The following is a 19,774-nucleotide window of genomic DNA, read 5'->3' as shown; positions in this document are numbered from 1 at the left end:
AGCAGAAGGAGGAAGCCTTGCAGCAAATGAGACTACCAATGCACATTCCCTCTTCTTCCCTCCCCTGCCTGCTTGCTCTGCTGTGCTCTGCTCTCCTCTACCACCCCCTCTCCTCTCCTCTCCTCTCTGTCTGTCTCTCACTCCAGCAGAAACACTCCTCTGGTGAGTGTGGGGGGATGGGTGCACACACAGGCTCCAGCTCTCTCTCTCTCACCCTACTAACATTGAACTACGCCGTACACGAGAGAAAAAAAAACCTTATCTACCAGACAGAGGATGCATGGACAGTTTCAGAGTCTCCCAACAATTAGAAAAATGGAACATTTGTCCCCCCCCCCTCTCTCCTCAGTCAAATGAAGCAGACATTTTTGGCATCCATAGGGTGTGTGCACAGCATTGAGCAGGGGTGGGATGGTAATGAGAAGTGTGTGTGTGAGTGTGTGTGTAGGCTGAGGGAGTTTTATTAATTAAATAGAATGAAATGCAAATACATGACAAGGTTAATGAGGCGTTTAATGACTCGATTGGGTATTGGTTAAAATTAAGATTTTCAGTGTAAGTGGGACAAGATTGCCTTTCGGTTTCTCTTCTCACTCTCGATACACACATACAGCACACATGCACTCTCTCTCTCTCACACACACACACACACACACACACACACACACAAACTGTCTCCTGCGCTCTCTTTTACACACACACACACACACACACACATCTACCTCTAGGGGGCTTATGGGGGGGAAAGGCAGGAAGTAGCAGAGAGGAGGCATACTTGATCACATGTACAAACATCGGAACACAATTTAACATTCTGCCTGACACACCCCCTTAATGCACGGAGAGCTGGGATCTTTGCAGTGCACATATAATTTCACAGCCACATCATACCACATGGGGTTAATGTGATTTCCCACATCAGTGAGAGCTCGCAAAGTAGATCACGCTTTATTTCAGTCTGCATGAGAAGTGCATGTACGCACACCAAGCCTCACGTTTAATATGTGTGTAGTCCAGACAGTGTTTTAATGTTGGGAGGTGCATTTAAAATGGTGAGTTCTGAAGCTGAGTTTCACAGTAAAGACGGAGCACAACAGCAGCAGGAGTGGAAAAAGAGAGTTTTAGTAGCTTTTAAGGAGACAGAGGGTCTTCATCTCAGAGAGCAGACACAGGGCCAGTTGTGCAGAAACAGATTTAATGTAGCTTCCTCTCCCCGCCTGACTTAATTTTTCTGCTCTGGCTGCAGAGAAAAGCTGGAGCAGAGTTTAGTGGATTTGGGAGGCAAATCTACAAACACATGCTCCACCTGCTGGACAAAAAGGTAGACCCAACATACAAGGACTCGCTCATGGGCAAAGCTATTACTATGTGATCAGTGTCAGTGAAGTGTTTGTCTTTTTTTAAAATTTACTTAGTGGGCATTATGCAGTTATTTTATTACTAAATATTCCATGATTCTACTCAAACCATAGACCGCGAACAGTTAAAATGTCAGTTCAGTGTTTTTGCTGTATGTATCTTTGAACCATTGCACGTTGCACATGTATATATACAGATCCACCTATCATATACAGTATTCCTGTCTTATCTGTTTTATTCTTTAGATATCAACACTGATTCCATTTTACTCAGCATGTTGCAATGCCCATTTTCATAGAGCAGAAAGCTCTGAATACATGATTCTGGTGTAAAAGCACTAGTATAGTCTGTACTATGTATGGTCAGGGCAGGGCACAATGACTTGGAAATGTAGTCAGTTACTGAATACAAATTATATGGCCATTTTTGTAATTGGTATCATAATAAACCTGATACCAAAAAAGGTCATGTAATCTGAATACTTTTGGATTACTTTAAAAATCAATCCTTGAAACATTCCACCTAATACTGGCCACAAATATTCACTTTTCTCATTAAACATCTCAAAACATTTTCATTGCAAGTAAAATGTATTTTACTGGGTTCTTTTTTTCTGCCACCACTTGTGTTCTGTATGTCAGACACACTTTTCATGAGTTAACGAAGCATCGGTAATCATGATAATAAGTTTAATCATTTCAAAACTGACCTATTTTAAATGAGTAATCAAAAATGTAATCCATGACCATTTTACTACAAACAAATTTAAAAAAAAAAAATGTCATCTGGGCTAACTGGAGTTATTTTTTTTGTTGTGTTTTGATTACATAATCCAGTTTACATGTAATCTGTTACTACCCAGTCCTGTATATTAGTATAATATTGCATCAGTTCAGACACCAAAATATTTCTTCAATCTTATAAATCAAATTGCTTTGATATGAAGCTGCTCAGTATTTTACAGATGCATCATAAGATTATTACAACCTGTTCTATAAACATAAAGTATGTAGCGTTCATGTTAATATTTATCCACACACCACACACTCAACTTGCACATGTATCTCTGAGGCACTGCCGATTGTCAAATTCCATTATATCTTGCTGCATATCAAGGGAAATGTGCTGTCTGCTCTCTGTATCGTTCTGTCAGACATACTCCTCACTAATATATGCAGATGGCATGAGGGTACGCATGAAAAAAGTCCTCTGTACTATCTCTGTCAAAATATTCTTCACCAATTAAAAAGGAATGTGATATACCAGAGGACCACAAAGGAAGTAAGCCTTCTGACAGTATTGTGCTTTTATCCCCAGTGATTTTTTTTATGTATGTAATGACTGCTGTGCAGCGTTATATAAGTTTATCATTAAATAAATTCATTCATTCATTCATTCATTCAAAAAGAAAAAAAAGAACAGAAGACTTTTTAGTTACTTAACTCATGTATCAATTATTTAAAATAACCAGCAAAGAATATCAACACAAATCTTATATTTTAAGTTCATTCATTCCTGTAGCGACGACAAAAACAATATTGACATTGATTGCAGTCACTTTATTGTTTCAGAATAAATATGACTGTATACTACAAGTATAAGGCCTTACCATGGACCCTTCTCAAAAATATGGGGCCATAATCATGTAACAAAAAAACTAAATAAGGACCTTTACATTTGAAACATTTTAAGAAAATGTATTGGCAGTTATAGTTTCCTTGTTGTTGTCTATAGAGAAATATGATTTATTACACAGCTCTTATTGATAACTGAAGAAAAGCTCGCCATTTGCTTCCTTCAGTTGTCCTCATTGTGGTTTTTATGAGAGGTGGTGCAACCTTGAAGCATCTTCAACACCCAAATTTAGGTCCCATCCCTCCACTGCTTTTGTAGAGAGGCTCAGAATTCAGGCCAAGTGAGATGGATGTTGCCAAGACTCCCCTGTTACACTGGTGCTAAAAAGGCAACCAGTTTTGTCCGTTTACTGGAGCTTTTTCAATTTACAAGTCCATTATTTCCTCCTCCACAGTCTTTCCACTGGTTTCAACATACCGCTCTTGCACTCCAAGAGTACTGGAATACTGTTAAGGAAAACACAAGAGATTTTTAAATGTATATTATAAGATTCAGTTTACTTTAAGTATAATTAATCAGAAGTCATTATAGACAAAAGAGCATTCAGCATGTCAGCCACCTCCCGTAAATCTTAAGGTCTGATTTTATACCAGATGAGTCACAGTGAGTCACCGAAGTGATTAGGAAAGGATACGAGTTGAACTGGAAGTCTGCCCCCACAGCAGCTGACATCATGGCCTGCAGATTCCTCTCCTCCAGGTCTCCAAAACAGTAGCCGTTGGCCTTGTCCACTGCCCGTAAGACCTGAATCATGCTGTCTTTGTCCTTGAGACAGAAAAGAGAAGTATTTGATTGGGGGTTTACCCTGTAGAAATTCACTGAAACTCCATAATGACTAAATATTTACTGAAAAACTCTCACTGAAAACTTAATAATGTAATTCTGGTTACTCTTTTCCTTCTTTTTAACTGTCAGATGTGCTGCAGCATACTTTTTAATCTTTTCTACAGAAATACTTTGAAACCTTTTTGGAAATGTGTTCAAGGTTTAGTTTCTGAGATAAGCTACACATGCATGCAAAGCCATAAAACTCAAAACTTCCCTTAAGAGTTTAGTATCTTGTTTTTCTCAAGGTCAGGTGCAAGTGTTTTTTGACTTTTAAATTAGCTGTGTTAAGTACCATTGGTAACCAAGGTAACTAGTGGCTGCTCAACTTAAAGGGGGTAGAAAACACAAATGCATCAAGGTTGCATTTTCACCCTGATGGAGACAAGAACACCAACCTGCCATTTGTATAAATTACTAGTCCCAATATGCAGTGATGGCACCGTGGTCTAGACTCCTGTCTCTGGAGACACACACAGGATCATATCAGTCTCCATAAAGAAATAATGTCAGGGAACGAATTCAGTGTGCAGACACCACACTCCCTTTTAACAGTCCAATCCATCTGCAGAAAATTGATCCGGTGTTCAATTTCAAATGCTAAAAATGATTTATGATTTACCTGCTGAAGAGATGAAATGTGGTGAGTGATTTTTTGATATTCTTGGACCAGAGCCAGTTTGGCACAGGTGAATTAATGTGAGAATTAAACGTGTTCGGGCCAGTTCTTACTCTTTGTTCTGTGGGTAATAAACCGGATTCATTTCTATTACGCTTCCATTCAACATCACTCAGTGGCCTCCCATCACTCCACAGAAAATAAATACACTATGAGACAAACTCCAGACACAGTAATTAAATAAGAATTAATGACTGTCTTGCGCCAATAAACATTAATTTAATCTAAGATTAGTTGTAATCAGAGTTTAGCAAATCTATGTTTAAAATGAGTAAACACAGATTTAAAATTAAGCAGAGCTCTGTTGCACAATTAAAAACTAATCTCAGTTGAGTAGTCCAATTTTAATGATTTAAACAGAAATTAAATAGTTAAATCAATATGGAGATGTTTGCTCACTCAAATTAAAACAAACAAACAAATAAAATAAATAAATAGAGTTCTGTCAGGTCCAATGTTGCATTGTTTACTAGCTAGCTAAAAGGTTAACAAAATGAAAAACTTCAGTTAGCCTTTTCATGACAGCTCAACAGGGAGGCTCTGGTTTCTTATTGTGTGAATTATCTGGAATGAAAGACAGAAGAGCATCTTAAAACTCAGTTAGGTTGAGTCTGTCCTTTAACTTTCTTTGAGGAACTTGATTATTTTTCTGAATCCACTTTAAAAATGTAGCCATTATAGAAGTTAACTTCCTCAAGTGTAAGTTTAAAGTTAATACTGGACCACAGTTTAAAGTTTACGATTACAGTTGGCGCATGCTTTTACCCAAAGCAACGCACATTTGAGAACTGATACAACATAACCAAGGATAAAAGCTAAACTGAGGTTTAGATTTAATCATTCTTCCATTCCAATTCCAAGCTAGCTAAACAGTTTGGTGAAACACAATTTAAAGTTAAACCACGATTTAATCAGGTTTAAAAATTAATCCTCGTTGGCGCAACTCAGCCACTATTCAGTGCCAAATTTGCTTTCAGTCAAAACATGATGAGTTTTAAGAAATGAAAAAGTACTACTCAGAAAACTATTTCAGCAGTTATTTTGTGGTACACAGAAACAGAGTCCTTAAGGCCTCATTTCTGTATACAACAGAGTGATGTCTGATAAAGTTGGTCAGGCTACATTAGGACCGTGGGTTTTGGATTAGGCTCAAAGAAGACTTGACATTTAGTAGACAGTTACTGAGCAATAACATAATACACAGTAGCTCTGTGTTAATATTCCTGTAGCAGAACAACAACAACAGCACCCAACACCTGATCAGATATATATGATATATAAACAGTTGGTTAGAGAGAAAGATGTCCCTTTTTCCATGTCAGAAAATGGCTGCAGAGCATGCATCAAAATTGAGCTATTAGAGAAAATACGTTATATTACACACCTGAAATAACTACAAGCTGGTAAATATGGTGATATTAGGTCTTTTTGGTTTGAATGTATCATCAGCAGTATAAAATATATTGAATCACTTAGGGTCATTCTTTCAAAACAAAAACAATAAGCAATGAGTGATACCTGTACATTGAGGGGTACAAAGGTGACAAGGCTGTAATCTTGAATGACCTCTGCCAATTTTTCATTCAGATGGCGGAATTTTTTAAAGAAGGGGTCTGCGGCCAGGTGATCGAGAAGATAAGTCAGGTCCATGACCTCTGTGTAGAAGTCGAGGTTGAAGGCTGAACAAGAATGCAGGCAGGAAAAATGTTAACATGGTAAGTGAAATGTAATAAATCATTTTCTCAATAAGTTATAAAACTACCAGACTTGAGAAATAAAATCATTTTCTGTCTCACTTGACATTTTGTGTTAGAGTTGGGTCCCATCTCATCCAATATTGTACTGATACACATATCTTTATGCAAATACTGATGTAATTCACTCATCATCCACATACCATAACATGGTCTGATATTTTTATGAATAAATATGTTATAATGCAAATTAAGGCCAGAATGTTGTATATAATTAATTAATTAATTTGTAATGCAGTTTCAAGCACTTTTTTCCAAAATCCAAGCAATTTTCAGACCTTAAAAACATTTTCTTTATTTTTTTTATTTATTCATTCCTTGAAAGCAATGCATTATAATTCAAATGGCTTCAGTGATTTCCAGCACCCATACAGACCCTTCTAGTAACATCTGACTGTCTACATGTCCTTAGTTTGGAGATATTTTAGTGTCAAAACACAGAAAAACAATAGTGTCAGGTATAAAAAATTCAAGTATCGGGAACTGATAAAAACAAGGGATTGGTGGAACAGCTCTTAACTTACCCAGTTTGCCATACTGTTCAATCAAGTCCATCTTGGAGAGGACGTTGACGTGGGGAAGCTCCACATGCAGCATGGTGGACAGAGAGGTACACAGCACTGAGATAAACTTGGCTGGGTCAGCGCAATAATGAGAGTCCACAAGGTGCACAGCCGTCAGCTTAAAGAAACAAGACAGTGTTTGAGAACGGCAGACATAAAACCTGCATGCAAATACAAATCATTTCAATCTTATGTCACTGCTGTAAATACACACTGGCTGTATGGATAAAGCATCAGTTTTAAAGGCTCAGGGGACATAACATCATTCCCATCTCTGAATATTTAAGAAGCTCACCCTGAAATTCCACTTGGCCAGCTGGGAGAAAATATTCTTTACTGAGCTCTGGTGGGTGTAGAGCTCCACTTGTCCTGGACAGTCAAACAGGAAGTAACAGTCACTGTGCTGTTTGAGCTTGTTCTCTAACCAGTCCAGATTTGCTTCAACATACTCCATACAGTAGAGGAGCCCACCGTTAGGCCCGAGCTTCAAGCCCTCCATGACGTCATCCAGAGTGACCAGCTCTGATATATCTACTGCACAGGAATAAGGCAGTCCCTCATTTGCAGGATCCATGTTCACTACAACCACCTTGCGTCCCAGCTGAGTGAGGAACTCCTGCATTCCTTGGCAGTAAGTGGTTTTTCCCGAGCCTGGGGGTCCAATGACCACCTGGCCGAAGCATAGAGAGGGCTTCACTCCTTTCTGGCTGGTCATGATTTTAATTGCAGATGTTCACATTAGATGGGACTAGTATAACAGAGGGGCCACATGTGTTGTCCTGCAGGGTGTCAGCATCCAAGTTGTTACCTGGCAGGATCACATCAGTGTCAATTAACTTGTAAAAGGCTCAAGCTACCTACAGTGTGGACTGACTGTAATGTAGTAATGCAGACTAATGCAATATTGTGTATATTAATGCCATTAATGTTCATCGTGTAATGTGTTATGTTTTAGGTGTGGATATTACGACGATTAAGGATTCCCATTAGATAACTGCCATGATATCAGCTAATGGGAATATACAAATTAAATACAGGGACATTTAAGTTACTACTAAGGCAAATGCTCACTTTGATACAATAAATACACTCAGGTAGCTTACTAACTTTAACAGGACTTTATAAACTCTGGCTGACTGAATGTTAATTTACGACAAAACAGAAGTGTAACTCACCCTTGCTGCAATTTCTGTTATGACACTGTGAACTTATATTTGCAAATGTAATAAGTACTGATGCATAATTACCGTCTGCCGCCGTTTGTTTGCATGCGTACGATTGAAGCAGCTAACAGGCTAAGCTACTCCAAACTACATCCGGGTTACGTTATGTGTCAAAATAAAAGTCCTTCTCATTCCACATGGGGCACGAAGCTGATCTTTTGAACAGACATGTCTTTATTAAGCCTTTATTATTAAAAAATAAATCAATAAAAAGGTCAAGCAAGCAATGTTTTATGGTTATTATAATTTATTCTGAAAATAACTAAGATGTTATGTTTTTAATCCCCTTTTATCATTTTTGGCAAATTCACATACATAAAATTAAATGGAACAATAGAAAAACAAATTTTGCCTTGATATCAACCTATATTACAATTCACTGGTCAAAGGGAAAAATAAAACAGCAGCAAAGATAAACAATAGACAATATTTGAAACGTGAAATTATAAACTGATTTATTAATCTGCCTCCCTTTACTGCTTTTTTTCCTCCTCATATGTATTTTTTTTACTTTTGATTGTCGGTCCCTTTACAGAATGTTATGTTTTTTAAATTTTTCTGGCACTGCACTTTTTTTTAAATTGTTTTGTTTATATGTTACTGTTGTTATAAATAAAGCTTAAAAAACACTAACCTCACAGTTCATCACCTTTGTGATTGTTCCTCATATATTATTTCAACCTCCAAAGAACTTTGTAAATTTGTACATTTTCCTAATGTGTAATCCTATTTTTAATAATTCTATCTATCTAATCTTAAACATCAACAAAGGAAGATAACCTTTTGTGTGATAGCAATTTGAGACTTCACCCAAGGATATTTAAAAGTTAAAAAACAAAACCAGCAGAAGTGGAATAAAAAGTTGGAAAAATGTTTTAATAACACAGACAAACAATTAAGTGAGTAAAAATAATATAAAATAATTTAATTAAAGTCATCTTCGTGGCCCAATGCTGCCACCTGGCTGCCAGCCTCTGTACTTCATACTGGTGTTTGGTTGTCGTCTCAGCAACGTGTCACCTCCATCTATGTCTTTAGGCTTATCATACACTGTTGATATGTGAAAATCCGTTTTGGCCTTTTTTACAGGATGTAAAACCAACTTCTCTCCATGATACCTGCAGAAAACAAATAAGATAGCATCAGGAGAGCACTAAAAACTACTCAACTCAAAGCATGCAAGCAATTACATTTTGTTGATTCAGTTTTTTGTGTTCATACACACCCAAAGCCTCTTTTGCAATTGGGATGTTGGCCTTCATTCTCAAGAGCTTCAGGAATCCCAATCTGACTGTGTCCCAACCCTTCACCATCTTTCCAGCCCTGTTTTTCCATCACGCGGCGACCAAAGCCCTAAAAAAAAAAAAAAAGCATTACAAATTTGCTCTTATAGGCCATAGTAGAAAAGACAGCAGTCAAATTATAGACCACCACCTTACCTTTGTGAACCTCTCGAAGCTGCCAATAGACTGACCATGTCCAGATCTATCTTCAACACCCTCCCTCAGCCTTTTCTCATACCGCATTCGGACATAGTCCCGGGCATCCATGTCACCTCCATCTGTGACAGGAAGAGCCAGGTTAAAATAATTTGACTCTAAAGACATAATTTACATAATTTTTGATTCCCTTTGTTAATCAAGGTGATCACAGATATTAAACAAACTCAAGATACCTTTGTCATAGTAAACGCTCATGTCAACATCCCAGTCATCTGCTGTTTGTTCATCAAAATCTAAAGAAAAGGTCAGAAAGAGACATGAAACAATATTTCATCAAGCAAATACACTCCATTAAAAGTAGTAAAAAAGTAAAAAGTTTGGCCACTTAAAAAATGTCTATCTAATAATACAATTTTAAGACTATGCTACATTTAGAATATTTTCATGCATTACTTTGTCATCAGGCAGCCTTTTCCATTAGGAAACCACTGTTACATAAACCAAATATCTTTCTCTCAAAACAACCAAACTCCACAGGCGAAATCAGTAATTTTACCTCACAGAACACAGGAGATGCTGGTCTACCACTGCTTCCATATGTTAGACTGTTTGTGTTATGGTGTGACTTCATGGCTTTAAAAGAATAGCATGAATTCACCAAAGTCACACAATAGCACAAACAAACATATCAAAGCAGCAGTAGACCAACAACTCACATGTTCTACAAGATCAAATTACTGATTTCACCTACAGAGTCTGGTTGCTTTGTAAAGACCAATATTTAGCTTATACAACAGCAGTTTCCTATCAGAAACGACATTCTGATGGCAAAGTAAAACAGTGAAAATAATCTAAATATAGCATACACTTAAACTTACACTTACTATCAGTGAGGGCCTTTTTTGTTAAGTGTGGAAAACTGTATGATTGTTTTTGTTGCATACCTCCTTCTTCCTCCTGCCAGTACTGCGCGTCAGTGTAAAACACCAGGCCTGAGCCGCCCTTCTCCCACTTCAACTCGATCTCCTCCTCATACAGCCTCTCTTTGCTTCGCTCCTGGCTCGTTACATCATCATGTAAAGCCTCATGGCGCTCCCACTCCTCACAGCAGTCATCATCCTACAACCAACAAGATGAATAACTGACAAACCACAGCAACAACAATTCAGCAATCATATACAGCCTGTAGATGCTAACTAAAGCAATGCATTTATGATTTACATAATAATAAATATAAAATAATTTAAACCCACATCATCTGCATTTGACTGTGCATCCTCCTCCTCTTCTCTCTGTGGCTCATCAGTCTCTGCTGTTTCTGTCTGATCAGCTTGCTGCCTCTTTCTTGAGGGCAGACCAGCCAAGGTGCCTGGACCTGATATTTCATGTCCAGAAGCTGTTAACACAGTGTCCTCCGTGGCTGGAAGTGTCAAAGAGTCCTGATACTGGAAAGGTACGTTGCCGTACCGGCGGTTGGAGCTGGTCTTAGGGAAAGTGAGGCCCAATTTCCGGATGATGCGCGGAGGCAGTCGGCAGGACTGGATGAGCTGCAGGAACACTTTCACCGGTGTGCCCACATTCCCATTCTGCATCAGAGCAGGCGGATTCAGCTCAGATAAGCTTTTGAGGTCAGCTTCTGTGAAACACTCTGTTAAGGACACCCGGTGCCGCTGCTCATGCTTTGTTTTATATGGGAATGATCCATCATCTGAAAGAATAAAAAACAAGTTAATGTAGAACCAGTCGTAACAATTCTCATCACAATTAAAGAAGACAAATGACAACCAACTTTCAGTAATAAACCGCAAGACCTACATAAAGAAGCCAGGATGCAGTTTACATAATCCTAAAACCCTTCATCTAACTGAGAGATTTCTCTGTGTATGAATCAGTTTGTCTCGATTGAAAACAACACCAGTGCAATTTAGATAATTAAAGTCACAGGAAGCTATTTTGGAGAAAGTTAGTTGACTGTTGAGTCTCATTCCCAGATCATCATATTACTGATTCTTTAGATTGGTGGCTCAAAGATGGTTGTTGAGTCTCATTTTAAGGCTGTAAAACACTGATGATCTGAGACTCAACAATCAATAATCTTACTAACTTGTGGACTGGCCAAATTCTCCCATCATGGGCCAGATTTTCTGAAGGGTGAAAACAGAGCCAAGAGGAAGAGCCAGAGCGTAGTTTTCTCTTAGACGACTTGTATTACATTATGTGTTAAAGGTTATTTTGGAATTTTGTCCAATAATGCCATAAGTATAATTCCTACCACAGCTTTAATTTACTGTCTGTCACTTTTAAAGTAAACAAGCACCAAGCCTCTGATGATTATAACTTCAAAATACCAAGCGAAACTTGCACTTCTTTTGTTCAAATTAATGAAATCATACAGAACAGGGAGTAACTAAAGGGCTGTCCACACCAAGACCAATGGAAAGAGTTGAATGATTTTTAAAACAATATTTTCATAGTCACAGTTCTCGGTGTGGATGGTCCTGAAGTGGGCAGTTTAAAGATGACAATTTACTTGTGACAGGGAGTAATATTGAAGGGTTTAATGAATCAGATTTAAAATTAAGGCTTTAATATGACACAGAAATACGTCAAAACCAGGCTACAGGAGGGGTGATATCCCCCTAAGTCGACAGTTCAATTGAGGAAATGTTGATTAGCACATAGCTGTAAAATATCTCACGAACCTTTGTCATTTGAAACTTTAATTCTTTTGATAACACATCGTCTTGACAGCCAGTTCCCCTTCGAGTTGATCCAGTGATTCCCCGCGTACATGCGGACTAATCTGTCAGCCTCTTTCCGACGGACAGAGACGACACAACAGCACGACTTCACCTCCTTCTTCTTCTTCTCCTCGGAGCTTTTTGCGTTTTCTTGGTCAGTCTCGGAGGATTTGGAGCTGCCCTCTCCCTCTTCTCCCTCACCACTCGCCGGGTTGTCGGGCCCCTCGGGCTCCCGTAGGACCTCGGGTCGATGTCTGTAGTGAAAACATTGAAAACCACCGCTTTCTATGAACTGACTGAAATAATTTCTCAAGTCTGATGAGCGAAATGCGACAGGAATGTTGCTAATAGCAAAATACACAGGAGCGCCATCTTCACAGTCCGCCATTATTGTTTTTTATTGGGCGTCAAACGTCATCGGAACGACATTCTGAGATGACGTCAGATCCGCTTCCTGAGAAAGCGTACAGAATATTATTTATTATACATACACTATAGTAAGAAAGCATTTCATTGATTCATAATTAATTGTACCACAGATTATTAATTGATTAATGCATTTGATTACAATTCATGTTTGAAGTATTAAATAATCTAAATTGCAATGTAATTATACATGTCAGTGTTTTGCTGTTACTGCAGTTTGGAAAGTATGTTTCAAACTGCAGTTGGACAAGTAAAAAGGGATGTCTTTGATATTCTAATTGGCAATAAAGAGAATAATAAAAAAAAAACAACAACAAAAAACATGTCATTAAATACATAAAAAAAAAAAGACACATTAATCCATTAATAAATGGATATTGTAACAGGTTTACTCTCTGTCTGTCTATTATTATTATTATTATTATTATTATTATTATTATTATTATTATTATTATTATTATTTCTGTGTGATTCACATCGAAAAGAACAAAAGTAAAGAGTTACACATGAACGATCTACAGACAGAAGATATATTATCTCCATTTTTGGTCCTATAGCTCTATCTTTATGTTTAATAAAAATATATAATCTCTGGTATGACACAACATGTAAAGTTAGATTTTTGTACTTTAAAAGCCCACACAATGTCTCATTAGGCTTCACAGGTTACATCAGTGGTGTCAGGCCTTACCTAAGCTCTGTGACATGGAAAAACAAACAAACAAACAAAAAACCCTTTGTTGAGGCATTTATAAGAGATATCCCTCCTCTCAAACAGCTAGGGGTATTTACAAAAAATGCAACCCATCGATGTAACCAATCAGAGAATTAATACTTATCAATTTTGCCACCTTAAGCACATTCAAAGTTATAATGTTAAAAGGAGAAATTAAACTGTGAGACTCAAATGAAGGTTAAAAGAAACAGCAGTCTGGCTCATTTTTTAACTTTATATATCTAATCTTTTTGATTAAGACATAAAGGCAACAAGACTACAAGGGCTATTCACCTTTATTGGATAGGACAAAAGACAAAATACATAAATCTTTCATATCACTGCGTTTATTTTAACCTCTCTCAGTGAGAAGAAATGTGTTCAGTCAGAGTTCATTAACCCCGAGGCTAACTCTCCCTCTGGCCTTCACCTCAGCTTTTATCATTGTGTTTTGATAGTAACAGGCAGTAAAACTAGAACCGGGTCCAGACACCCTGACATCACTTTATACATCATATTACAAACTTATTGTGCATTAGTCATACGCAGCCACCATGGACTGTGAAAATCCATGCTAATCCTCAGGAGTGTTAAATGTTTGCACAGTGCAGATGAAAAAAGACTAAAAAATAGTGTTGAAACTGACTTTACCTTACAGATATGATTATGAGCCAAATATTCAATCATACTTTTAGGTTTATAATCTACTGAAAGAATAAAACTTTCAGGCACATATACGACCTAAAACCCTGTGTGTGGGCTGGAAAATTTAAATAATGTAAAATAACATGAAATAGTGAACCCTGAAGAGAAGTCATCTTTCCACAAACAGACCAAAAATACTGTGACACTGTCATAAAAAGACACCATCATGGGTCATTGAGTTTTTGGCCTTTGGAACTACTTCAGTATTAAACTGCAGAGCTTATTCCACACCTTTTAATATAAAACATATATTACAATAAGTGCACTTTATACTTCTTAATGCAACACAGCCATAGAAGCATGTTGCCTAAATAAAATACAGTGCATGTTTAGCAGTATGTTAGTTTAGTGTGTGTGCTTTTCTAGGTACTACTGGATCAACCCTGGAGCACGGTTTAGCAGTACAGTATGTCATTGTAAATCTCGTTTGAAAAGAGGAAGAGCATTGTAAAATCCAGAAATATTTTGCCACACAGTTGATCAAAAGTTTTAATTTAAAGCTTTAAAGGTCCAGTGTGTAAGATTTTCAGGGATTTATTGGCAGAATATGGCAGGTATGTAATATAATATTCATAAGTATGTTTTCATCAGTGTATAATTAACTGAAAATAAGAAATGTTTTTGTTACCTTAGAATGAGCCATTTATATCTGCAGAGAGTGCAGGTCCTCTGTCACAGGCACGTCCATGCTGAACCACTATGAACTGCCCATAACTGTCAAACTAAACACTGGATCTAGATAGTACCTTCTGCATTATTCCATATTCCAGGATAATCAAATGATTTTTCCTGTGTATTTTTCCTAGTCCGAACCAAGGGTCTAAGGACAGAGGGTGTCCTTCACTTTATAGGCGGTAAAGCCCCCTGAGACAATTGAGATTTGTTATTATTCTGATAATGCTCACATATCTTATTTGATATATTCTATTTCTTCTTATATATAAACTCCTTTTGTATATTTATATATTGCTGCTATACATTTCACTGTAGAATAAAGCACGTAATTTTTACATAGTTTCTTTTAATTTATCTATGCTCATAAAACCTAAAATTGAATTGACTTCACCTTAATATTGAATGACCCCTCTGTGTAAGAATAACCGTCACCTTTGGGTTGATGAACCCAGGCAAATGAACCTCTACTGTATTACCAGTATAGGTCAAGGTCAAGTGTCACGTACCAGACACGGTGTCCATCATGTACTGAGAGTTCAATGACCTGAAAAAACTAAAACGAGAGAAAACATTAAAGTCAATACTCAGGGGGAAACCTGTGTTTCTGTGAGGAATATGTTGACACAGCACTCTTCAAACTTATTTAATAGTGGTCCTATGTTATTCCTATTCATTACAGCCTTAACTTAATAACGCTATTACAGTCAAGTACCTTTACACTTTTCTAGAGTTGGTTTGTAGTTGCATAATAATAAAAAATAAAAAGGCTTGGACAGGTGCCAGCCATTACATCATGTTTCTTTTGCTTGATGTCAGTATACAGCAGTTGTTCCACTTATAGAATAAAGGACATTTCGTTTTTATTGTGTTGGTTGTAGATAAGCGTCTGTCCTCCGTGTCCGTCTCTGCCTGCTCCTAACCTCTATAAACACACGCCTTATCACAGGCATTTACAACTGTCAGCATGCATCATGAAGCCTGAGGGCACTGTAGGTCACCTCAATGAAATTCTCCAACATAATGTAGTGTGTTTCATGAGGTATTTAAGGCCGATCGAAGGTCTGTCATGATTTAGCTCCTGTGAGTATAGATAGACATGTCACATCCCACATGAATAACCTCTGTGGTGTATCATAATGAGATCAGTCCAGGAAAGAAAACGAGGATATGAGCCTGTTCTGGAGTATTGTTTGAAGGAGTGAGTAAAGAGACTGATGAGGTAAAACAAACATTCGGTGACTGGTGCTGCCAGTAGTGTCTGGCCTGTAATCTCTTTATTGCAGTCATTCACTTTATGGGCTGACCTTGACTCCACTGCTCTGTGGTTCACGTCTTTCTCTGGAGTTTCCATCCTGCGATGTTCTAAAGCCTCTGTTGTCCTGAAAAAAAACAAAAGAGCATAATATGTCATATATTGTCTCATCTGTCACTACACGAAATACTTTGGTTGCTTCACTGTACTCAATGTCCAAACCAAAAGGAGTTTGTCATTGAAACTGTGATGTTTGTTTATTTGTGACAATAATAAAGCAATTTCCTTATCAGTCTCAAACCTACCTCCGTGCCAGGCACCAGGAAGATAACGATTTAGGCTAAACTTTTTTAAATTTCAAGTGGATTATAATAGAGCACCACCTGTTACAGATGCCATAAACTGGAATTCGTTATACTGTGTTGGCCAGCTCACAAATTATTTGTTTCTACTCAAAAAAGTTTTTGAAAAATTGAAAGACAAATTGAGGCAATCTATCTATCTATCTATCTATCTATCTATCTATCTATCTATCTATCTATCTATCTGTTGAGCCACAGACTGATGTGATATCCCCTGACTTCCTACAGTACCACAATAATGTTGACATGGTGTTCTTTTGGTGAAATGTCTCAAAAACTATTGAACAGGTTGCTATTAAAATTGTAACACATATCCATGTGCCCTTCAGGATTAGCTATCATAACTTTGATTCTGTATCTTAAAAAAAATCTAGTGCTATCATGAGGTGAAATCTTTATTTTGTCCAACACTTTGCTTTATGACTAATGAGCCTCCCATGAGCCCCAGGTGTGCTTCCTGTTTAGTGCTAATTAGCAAATGTTAGCATGCTAACCTATTAAACTAAGATGGTGAACACTGAAAACTTTACACCTGTTTGGCATCAGTAATAAACATTATCATAATGACATTCGCATTTAGCTCTAGCTTTAGGAGGTTAACATGTTGATGGTAGCATTTAGCTCCAGTGCAAGTAGGTTAACATAATCATGATGACATTGGCATTGAGCTTTAGCATCAGTAGGCTAACATGTTGATGTTAGCATGTAGCTCTCAAATCAGTAAGTTAACCCAATGATGTTAGCATTTAGCTCTATTACACATAATCATGATGGTGTTAGCATTTAGCTCTATTACACATAATCATGATGGTGTTAGCATTTAGCTCTAGTATCAGCAGGTTAACGTGATGATGTTTAGCTCTTGCACCAATAGGTCAGCATGATGTTTGCATTTAGCTGTAGTATAAGTGGGTTAACATTGTCATGATGACATTAGCCTTAAGCTCTAGCATCAGTAGGTTAACATTATCATGATGATCCTAGCATTCAGCTGTCATATAAGTAGGTTAACACTGGCTTTGCCCAAATCACTCACTACTCACTATGTAGTCTACTACATTATGAGTTCACCATTTTTTTATTGTTTGGATTTATAGTGAGAATTATTATACCCTTTATAGTGGACTCAAAGTATCCCACAATGCATCATGGAAAGTAGTGCACAATCGATGGTCACTAACCAAGCTTATATAGCATATAGAGAGTACAGAGAATAGTGTCCAAAAGTGTGTTTCTTCATTCTACATAGAAATCCCTTTATAGTGAGTGGGGAGTGGTGAATGAATGATTTTGGACACATTTAGCTTGAGTGTCAGTAGGTTAAAGTTATCTGGATGACGTTACATTACCATTTAGCTTATAGCACACCAACTGTGTACAGCCTTGCAAAGCAGCTAGCATAGAGCTAAAATTCTATACATTTAATTAGGTAAGAAAAAAAAACCTTGCTATGAAGACTTAAGTTATAGGTCAATGGCCTCGCTATGCTCTGGCCTCTTTCCAGCGGTGCAGGTGTGAGCTGGCAGTAGTGTGGGGCTGATTACCTCTGCAGTCCTTGGTAGCTTGGTACTGCCTGGGTTAATGACACTGGCTACAAGATAAGGCCCAACCCTCTGGATATTCCACAAGCTCGTTTTCATTGAGAAAAGCTTATCGCTCTCCCAGGGTTATTCCACCAGTCACCTGGCAGAGCACATAGTTGTTTTTCACAGAGGGATATTGACAAGCCAAGGTCCACTCAGCAGGGTGGGTTGGCCTTATAAATACAGGTGCTGGAGGAAGCAGAAGTAGTACTCACAAGCTCATGAAGAGGCCATCACATTTAACTACAAAGATCTCTACAAACTCTAAAATGGATAACGGGTGTCATTGTTCAGCCAGCAGCGACAGGCTTTCCAATCCTATCCTCTTTAACATCCTGAGCCAGATGGAGACCAGCAAACCGACCCAAAATAGCCACGACTACAGCTCAATGCATCATAGATGCAACTGCGAGCTGCGACGGACAGTGTGCCTGAAAAGGCCATCTGACATCTGCAAAGAAGCTTCAGCAGTTCTGGTCAAGACCGTCCAGTTCATGAAGAACTTACCTGCTTTCAACCAGATGCCACCAAGCGACCAGTTCTTACTTCTCAAAAGCTGCTGGGCACCGCTTTTCATTTTGGGCCTGGCCCAGGAGCACGTGGACTTTGAGGTGAGGGACACCCCGGCTGACAGCATGCTGAAAAAGATTCTCCTGAACCGCCAGGAGAGCCCGGAGTTGGAGAGGGAGCAGCCCACCATGGCTGGTGTCAGCAAACTCAAGTCCTGCCTCAAAAAGTTCTGGAATTTGGATTTGAGTCCAAAAGAGTATGCGTACCTCAAAGGGACCACGATATTCAATCCAGGTGTGTATCTGGGTGATTTCTTGGTTAATTTTCAATCACTGCTGAAAGAACACTTTACAAACACTGCAATATATTTGTATGCAACCACTAATTTTTTGTCTTTACATTCAACAGACGTCCCAGATCTAAAGGCAGCTCTGTTTGTTGAAGGTTTGCAGCAGGAAGCTCAGCACGCCCTCAGTGAGGTGGTCCAGCTTCTTTGCCCAGGGGACCAGGAGCGCTTTGCCCGGATCCTCCTCACAGCCTCTATGCTGCAGAGCATCACACCCAGTCTCATCTCTGAACTCTTCTTCCGGCCTGTGATCGGCCAGGCTGATCTGCTGGAGCTGCTGGTCGACATGCTCTTCTGCAGGTAGAAAGAGGACAGCTGGACTTTATGAGACTATCCTGGAGAAAAGTTGAATCCAATGTTTCTAACACCAGTGAACTTTTTGTTAACCAACACGAGCAATGTTTTCTCTTGAAATGAAGGACTGTCTGACAGTGGACTGCACAAACAAAGCCAGCATGAACTGTGTCAACTGGTGAACATGAGACATTGAAACTGAGGTCACTTTAGCCCAGAAAAGATTTTATCCACTGAAGTGGAAAAATGTGACTTTCCATGCTGTACCCACTGTTAATATACTGTATCCTATGCTGAAGATCTTTTCGGTGTTCTTCTGTGTTGTAAATACTTTGTTGTCTGCACTGACAGAATATTTCAAATAAATATATTTTTTTTACATTGCCATATGAGTGAAGGTCTATCTCAATCTTTTGCAGTTTATCTCAATTTCAGTTCTTGAATGAAAATTGTTTTGTAAACAATATTTTCAAATCAGTGGACAATTAGTTTGTTGGTCACAACAGATATGAATTTTTCACTTAAACAAGCAAATCACACCTGTTTTTACACGTGTGCAAAAGAATAAGTTAAACTGTCCATTTGCACAATAACCACTTGCACATAGGTTGCTGATCAAAACTGCTCTGTGTAAGTGTTTAACACTTACCAGGCAATAGTGGCCTAAAGGTTGAAGAAGCAAACT

At 38.2% G+C, this 19,774-nt stretch overlaps 3 protein-coding genes across 3 annotated transcripts; 1 reads left to right on the top strand and 2 right to left on the bottom strand.

Moving 5' to 3' along the window:
- Positions 1 to 2,897: 2,897 nt before the first annotated feature.
- Positions 2,898 to 8,154, bottom strand: gpn2 (GPN-loop GTPase 2). Its single transcript, XM_084726342.1, has 6 exons — positions 8,063 to 8,154; positions 7,111 to 7,623; positions 6,777 to 6,933; positions 6,017 to 6,177; positions 3,629 to 3,759; positions 2,898 to 3,432 (listed from the first exon to the last, which is right to left on the bottom strand). Exons 2-6 carry the CDS (start codon positions 7,528 to 7,530, stop codon positions 3,360 to 3,362), a joined length of 942 nt encoding a protein of 313 aa, XP_084582468.1. The 5' UTR covers positions 7,531 to 7,623; positions 8,063 to 8,154; the 3' UTR covers positions 2,898 to 3,359.
- A 741-nt stretch (positions 8,155 to 8,895) lies between these two features.
- gpatch3 (G patch domain containing 3) lies at positions 8,896 to 12,632 on the bottom strand. The gene is made up of 7 exons (XM_084725657.1): positions 12,183 to 12,632; positions 10,734 to 11,188; positions 10,425 to 10,599; positions 9,714 to 9,773; positions 9,478 to 9,599; positions 9,264 to 9,391; positions 8,896 to 9,156 (listed from the first exon to the last, which is right to left on the bottom strand). Exons 1-7 carry the CDS (start codon positions 12,607 to 12,609, stop codon positions 8,973 to 8,975), a joined length of 1,551 nt encoding a protein of 516 aa, XP_084581783.1. The 5' UTR covers positions 12,610 to 12,632; the 3' UTR covers positions 8,896 to 8,972.
- Positions 12,633 to 18,123: 5,491 nt separating this feature from the next.
- nr0b2a (nuclear receptor subfamily 0, group B, member 2a) lies at positions 18,124 to 19,181 on the top strand. Its single transcript, XM_084725656.1, has 2 exons — positions 18,124 to 18,743; positions 18,858 to 19,181. Exons 1-2 carry the CDS (start codon positions 18,161 to 18,163, stop codon positions 19,097 to 19,099), a joined length of 825 nt encoding a protein of 274 aa, XP_084581782.1. The 5' UTR covers positions 18,124 to 18,160; the 3' UTR covers positions 19,100 to 19,181.
- The last annotated feature ends 593 nt before the right edge of the window (positions 19,182 to 19,774 follow it).

The sequence above is a fragment of the Lutjanus erythropterus genome, chromosome 9, assembly GCF_056507025.1.
Source record: "Lutjanus erythropterus isolate fLutEry1 chromosome 9, fLutEry1.hap2, whole genome shotgun sequence".
In the NCBI taxonomy this organism is placed as follows: domain Eukaryota; kingdom Metazoa; phylum Chordata; class Actinopteri; order Lutjaniformes; family Lutjanidae; genus Lutjanus; species Lutjanus erythropterus.
The sequence above is the reverse complement of the archived record's forward strand: the minus strand, read 5'-3'. Positions and strand labels throughout refer to the sequence as shown.